The following is a 7,126-nucleotide window of genomic DNA, read 5'->3' on the forward strand; positions in this document are numbered from 1 at the left end:
AAAAGACTGCCAGTTTCTGAGTTAGTAGGATGAGGTCTGATAATATGCATTTCTAAGATCTTAGGTGAAACTTGATAATGCAGCGATCACACTTTGAAAATTACTAGATTAAAAAAAAATTGCAAAGCAAAACGAACTCAACTGTACTACAGCCATCAACTAATTGCGAAAATGCCACAGCCAACTTCATTTTAATAAAACATCATCTGTACACTAACAATTTTCACTAGTCATGTAGTCATGTAATTTTATTTCTGTTAGTTGATAAAACTGTTTTCATAATGATATTTAAAACTCAAAGTGTGCTGAGGCCTCCCTGGTGGCGTAGGTTAAGTCTCATTGTCATCACACTCTCACCACTGTGGCCTGAATTGGATCCCCAGCCAGGGAGCTGATCCACACATGGCACAGACGATCTCTCCTGTCTTGCATGCTGTTTCCCTTAGCAGTGTATTTCAGTAGATGCGCCTATTCTGCTCCCCACTCTGTTTCTAATGAATTACCTCCTGTACCTCTGGCCAATATCCCAATTTTTCTATGCATAAATAAGTCAAAATGTCTTTTGAAAACAACCCTCAAGTATAAAGAACATTAGAAAGAAACAACTCAAGGTAAGACCAGGATCTATGAATCTTTTTTCCTTTAAAAGGGGCTCTGTCAAAGTTGAAAATACTAGTTTAACCAATTCTATGAATCTTTTTTCCTTTAAAAGGGGCTCTGTCAAAGTTGAAAATACTAGTTTAACCAATTCTGCCCAAGAATTTGGCATAGTTCGGTTTTACTTTATAGAAAATAAAATGATTTATAAGCTGGAGTGCTTTCTGCTCTCACAAAAAAAGTAACTTGGAATATACACAACTCAAAACATAGCCACTGAATCACCAAAATCTCTATACTGAATAAAGAAAATGCCACGGGGTCTCACCATTGCTGCTGGTTTTTGCATTCTTTGCTAGTTGTGCACGAGTAGCAGCAATCAAACTGTCATGGGCCAATTCCTGAACCCGGAGGAACCACGGAATGCTGCTGTCAGTGTTCTCACTGGAAAGGAAGTCATTCCCTGAATCCTCTGCTTCATCTTGTACAAATACTAAGTGCTCAGCTGAAGAGCCCAGACCTGTAAGAAACAAGAAGATATATGAAAGTTAGTCATCAAATAATCTTTTTATTGGTACCAGCTCAGAAACTGTCCTAAATTAGCTATTCCAGATCTCACTTCAAGTTTCTGCTCTAATGTAAGAGAAATCATCATCATGCCACTTGTAGTCTACAAGCTTGTCTTTATCTTACTTCCTCCTGTTTCAGAGGCAAAGCTGTCTTCCTAGCAACTAGATTAACCCTCACCTCTTGAATCCCAATTCCATCCTTCAGATATTCCCTCTTTACCATTTGCAATCCATTCTTCTCTCTTGGTCAGCTTACAGCCAACCTCACAGTCTCTTGATCTGTCCAAGTTCAAGTCTCTCCCATGTTTATTTTTAAAAAGAATAGAAAAGCATAGGTACATCTCTAGCTATCATCTTTCCAACTGTTCCTTCAAAGTCAAGTTTCTTTAACAAATGTAGCTTCTAACTTGCACATTCACTGTCACATCTGCCATTCATTCTCCATCTCTGACCTTTATCTTTACTATCTCAATGATTTTGCCTTAAGGTAACCAGATATACACTTCTTAGTACTCATTTCACAATTCACTCAAGTATTTGGCATAATTCAGTACATTTTCTTTAAATTGTTTTCCTCCTTTGGTGTCCCACACACCACTCTCATTCTTTTCTCTTCACCCCTCTTTAGCTTTTTTCCCCCATTCTATGTTACCCTCTTAACTCGCTTATTTTATTTTTTAGATTGCCTTCATTTCTGTTTATGCAAGAGTCAAAGAATACAAGCTCACTGTTCCACACATTTCCAATATCAACTATTTATTTCACACCAGACCCCTCTAGATTCCTATTTCTAATTCTTGAAAGGATCCTCTAAAATCTCAATATCAATAGGCACAATTGGAACTAATCATCCTCCCCAAACCCTGTTCTTTTGCTATCTTGGTGACTAGCACCACATAATTTCCCACACAAGAAGCCTATCCCAGAGCCCACACTACACATTCAACTGGTCAATGGACTACAGCAATTTTTCAAAACAATAAAACTGTAACAATTCTTCCATTTTAAACATAACTAAGTTTAATGTGCTCCACCCCCATTTCTTCCTCAAGCCTGAGCAGAGTTCATAAAAGTTTATTAAAGAATACCTGCTCTTGTTAGATTAAGAAGAATAAAAGAAGTGCTATCACTTGGCTGTAGATCTTGCAACAAACTAGGAGACTCTGGAGTGGACAGAAACTCCGGGGACTTCTGTACAGTCTGAGCCCTTGTCTCCTCTCCATCTGGGCCCACATTCACCTGCAGGCTTCTCAATACAGCCGAGGAAGGGACCTCCTTGGAAGAGTTAGTGTGATTTGGAGTATCATCTGGTAAAGAAAAAATACCACCGCTTTATGCAGCACTTATCTCCAAGTAGTTCGCCATTTTGACACATAGCATCTAATAACCTTGTAACCTTTCCTAGTATGCGTAGATAGCATTTTCATTTTATAAATACAATAATACCTCAGAAAAGAACACAGAGACGGTTTTAAGTTTTTAAGGGACTCAGTCAAAATTTGAGTGACTGTTTCCTCTTTCTTGGTAGTAACAAATTAACCAACCACACTCATCTGGATACTATAGATCTTTGTCTTTAGGGACCAAAAATCAGCTCTTTTCCTTTGAAAAATACAGTTGCATTCATAATTAGTGAATACTAATTTAAGAATAAGAACTAAGGTTTAAATTATTTTTCTTGGGAAGAAAGCCTACCTTCAGTTTTTGTAATATGTATTAGGCAATTCTGGTGAGTTATTATGGGGGAAAAAAAACACTGTCTGAAAGATAACTGAAATTATATAGAATTATCAATGTTTCATTATAGTTCTAGGTTTACACTGGAAGTAAAAAAATACAAGACTTGCTCTCCAGAATTTTATTCTAAGGGAGAGGATGAATTTCCAAGTTTTGAATGCAGTCTAACGAAGAACTGCATGACAACACTAAAGCAGACAATGTTTTCAGGTGTTTCTTTCATCTCTGTAAAAAGCATATAACATTTCTTCCTCTTTTAATCAGATTAACACTTAGTATTAAAAGTAGAAGTCTAGGGACGGTACTGATATTTCAAAACTCAGTGAAGTTGTACAACAGTATAAATATACTGATGTCACAGAACTGATTGAACAGTAAATTTTATCTTATATATATAAAATCTACCACCAAATTTTTTAAATCAAGTTCTAAGTCGTGGGCCCTCCCTGGTGGTGCAACAGGTTAAAGTATAGTACTATGAAGCTAGCCGCAGCCACTTCAGCTCTTGAGTTTGATCTCCAGCCAGGAAGGTGACCCCACATGACACAACAGACCTCTCCTGTCTTGCCCATTACTCCCCTCAGTCTACCTGTTCTGCTCCCCACTCTGTCTCTAGTGAATCCTCTCATCTCCACCCCAAACCTCTACCCTGTACCCCAGCTCTGTATGCATAAATAACTTTAAAAAAAAAAAAGTTTGTAAGTAGCAGTTTGTCATCATGTAACATTGGAAAAGATTAAGAAATTTGTGGTACATTCATGTAACATAATACTATATAGCAATGAAATTAAATCAACATACACAAGGATAAATCTCACAATTACAGAGTGTGAGAGGAGATACAAATAATACTTTGATATGATTACACTCATTTAAATTCTACAAACAGCTAAAACTAAGTTGCACTGCTTACAGATGCATAAATGGGTAGTTCACTTGGAAAAACAATAATAGCTCACAACAGTGAGGATGGCAGTGACCACAGAAGAATGAAGATTAGTCATCATCAAGGAAGAACTCACAGAGGGCGTAGGAACAGGCAACACACTCCTTCTTGAGTGTGGTATGTTTATCCTTTACATTAATTCTTTAAATGTATATCCATATGATTTTGTACTTTTCTGCACAGTATACCCCAATTAAAAAGAAAATATGCAGGCCATGCATGAAAATGACACATACATATTTAGGAAGAAGAAAAATGAGGTTTGGGAGATCTGAGCATATAGATTTGTATTTGTAATATGTTTCATGAGCTGGGAGATAAATACACAGGTTTTCATTAATAATACCTATAATTGATCATCTAAAATATATTTTTTTAAAGATTTATTTATTTATTTGTACATACAGAACTGGGGTACAGGCCAGAGGTGCAGGGGCGGTGAGAGGCTTCACCAGAGACAGAGTGGGGAGCAGAACAGGCAGATCGACGAAGTACACTGCTGAGGGGAGCAGCGGGCAGGTCAGGAGAGGTCTGCCAAGCCATGTGGTCTCCTCCGGGGCAGGTGGGAATCAAACTCATGCGGAAGCGCCTTTAGATTCTCAGTACAGTGCTTTAACCCACTGCGCCACCAGGGAGGGCCTAAAATATTTTAAATCAAAGTTAAAACTAGGGCTTTCCTGCCTTATCCAGTTCTCTGAATAGCAAGTTTAGAGTATGTGGCAGGCTTATCCTTTAGAGTAATTCTTTAACTGCATATCCATATGATTTTGGCCTTGGCCTTCTTTTCTTTTCACTCACACGCTACAGTATTTATCCTATCAAAGTCGTCATAATTCCCATGTTGCTTTTTCTTCCTGATTCCTAATCATCTAACAATGATGAAATCAGTTACCCATTCCACCAGTATCACAAGAGTATGAAAAACACTTAGGATTCATTTATCTTTGGTGATTTTAATTTTTACCTGGTAACATTAGCCGACTGCATTCTGAGGCCTCAGTCACTGGAAGGAGGGACAAGCAAGTAATGTCTTTAGCTTCGGATTCTACAAGTCCTTGTCCCAGTGGGATAGATGTATTCTGAACAAATTGTACCAGGAGCTGGGAGGAAAAGTGGGAGAGAGGGTAAGGCAACACTGTAAATTACAGGTTGTTAGGAATGGCTCAAAGCCTCTGAATTCACCAACCATAATTTAATTACGGCTTCACTGTTCACTAGTTTCAACCACATTTACAGAAAAACTAGATTAATTACAAAATAATATTTAAAGATATTTTTAATCCTCACTGTAACTCAGTATAATTGAAAATGTATTGTCTAAGGTCACATGGCTCATTAGAAGACATCTCAGTCTTCTACCTTATATAATATGATTCTACTACTTTTCCACTACTCAATAAAGATGTACTAAAATTAAAATAAGAAAAATAAATAAGTGTTAAATCCTTAAACCCATTTAGAAAGAAAATGCTTTCAGTTAGATAGAAATGAGCATGTCACTAAATGTTTACACACATATATACAATAAAATCTGTCTATATGAAATTACCTAGATGTACAATGTATCATTTTTACACTTACTAAAGAGCCTACAAATCCTAAATATTTACCATCAGACTGATTACAGAAAAAATATGCTGACACCCAAACTAAAGACAAACTTGCAATACAAACCTACTAACAGAAAAGGCAACAAGCTGACTGGGCTCACCTCTGGTTTGGATTCTAACTCATCTGATAACATTGATTCAGCTTCCAAATCTTGTAGCTGTTCAGGGTACAGGTTAAAAGTTTAATTCAGGGTCAGTAACACCTTCCTGTTATGTTCATATTCCTCTAGGAAATTCTATGGTTTCTCTAAAAGATGTTTGCTTGATGGGTAATCAATTTAGCCTAAAATAGGAAAAAAGAGAGAACTGACAGCAGAGAAAAAAAATGTAGCTAAACATAGCCATTTCTTTACATATCACACCAAACAAGCGAATATTCAGCCCAAAACATTTGTTTTAAAAATAAAATATGGGCCCTCCCTGGTGGCGCAGCAGGTTAAAGCATAGCACTAAGAAGCTTAAGCCACTTCCTCATGAGTTTGATCCCCACCTGCCCTGGAGGAGATCCACATGGCTTGGCAGACCTCTCCTGACCCACCCGCTGCTCCCCTCAGCAGTGTACTTCACTTCATCGATCTGCCTGTTCTGTTCCCCACTCTGTCCCTGGTGAATCCTCTCACCCTCTGCATCTCTGGCCTGTACCCCAGTTCTATATGAATAAATCTTAAAAAAAAAAAAAAAAACTAAAAAGTAAAAATAAAACAAATCCTATAGGTATCAAATCTCATAGAAAGTTATACTTTGATACAGAATTTCCACTTTTAATAATCTAGTCTAAGAAAAGAATCTTAAGACTAACAAACATTTGGTAATTTCTTAGCTTCTTGAGATAAGCTGGAATTGGGGAAAAGAAATTCTTAAAATTGGTGATTCAGGATCAATTTTGAGGGACTTAATCACTCTTCCTGGAAATTGTTCATGCCAGCTTTTTATGCCAACCTGGTGGGAGTCCTGACTCTGCAACTTAATTTTATTGAAACACCTCAATAAAATGGTTTAATTTCTTCCCCTCTTCCCCCCACCCCCCAAAAATAACAAAGAAGAAAAAACAAGCTAGATAACTATTTACTATCTTTTACATTTGCTATATTCCTTAGAAATTAATGGTGCTAGCTTCAGGGAGAAGTGCCTGTTATTCTTACCTAACGAAAAACAGCAAAAAAACAAACCATATGATTATGTGCACTGAAAAAGGGAAAAATCAGATATACAAGATCTCCGATATTTTTGCAAAGCTGTAATAACAACTTAGAAGTGAGAGTGTCATCTCTCATAATTTAAGAGCTACCTCTTAAATTATTAAGTATTCATGGTTATCATCTATGAAATCTTTTAGTGATAACCTTAAAATCAACAAAAGCATTTCCTAGAATAAATGAGAATCTCTGTTTTAGCTGAATACTGCCATCCAAATTTGCTACCCAAATTTGTGATTTTTATGTGTGCTACATGAATGAGAATAGTAAGAAGTAGAATAGGCAGGTTGATATCAAAACACTACTGAGGCACATTCAGTGCCATATCAACAAGTGTGCTGTGTAGATCTCATCTTAAACTCATCATACAGAAGTATGATGACAAACAGCAATTAAATTTTTTTGTATTCAAACTCCAGTGACCCATTTAACAGATTTCAAAAACTGCAATGCAGGCCCTCCCAGGTGGCG

The 7,126-nt window shown here is 36.9% G+C and overlaps 1 protein-coding gene across 1 annotated transcript in view; it reads right to left on the reverse strand.

Moving 5' to 3' along the window:
- ZNF410 (zinc finger protein 410) overlaps positions 1 to 7,126 on the reverse strand; it is a 33,203-nt gene that overhangs the window by 18,847 nt on the left and 7,230 nt on the right. Inside the window, exons 2-5 of the mRNA XM_004682068.2 lie at positions 5,561 to 5,742; positions 4,814 to 4,949; positions 2,255 to 2,473; positions 926 to 1,117 (exon numbers count right to left, since the gene is read on the reverse strand). Coding sequence (XP_004682125.1) covers positions 926 to 1,117; positions 2,255 to 2,473; positions 4,814 to 4,949; positions 5,561 to 5,593 — 580 coding nt within the window. The 5' untranslated portion in view covers positions 5,594 to 5,742. The remainder of the gene's footprint in view (positions 1 to 925; positions 1,118 to 2,254; positions 2,474 to 4,813; positions 4,950 to 5,560; positions 5,743 to 7,126) is intronic.

Source organism: Condylura cristata, unplaced genomic scaffold (assembly GCF_000260355.1).
Source record: "Condylura cristata isolate star-nosed mole 26May11 unplaced genomic scaffold, ConCri1.0 scaffold00013, whole genome shotgun sequence".
In the NCBI taxonomy this organism is placed as follows: Eukaryota; Metazoa; Chordata; class Mammalia; order Eulipotyphla; family Talpidae; genus Condylura; species Condylura cristata.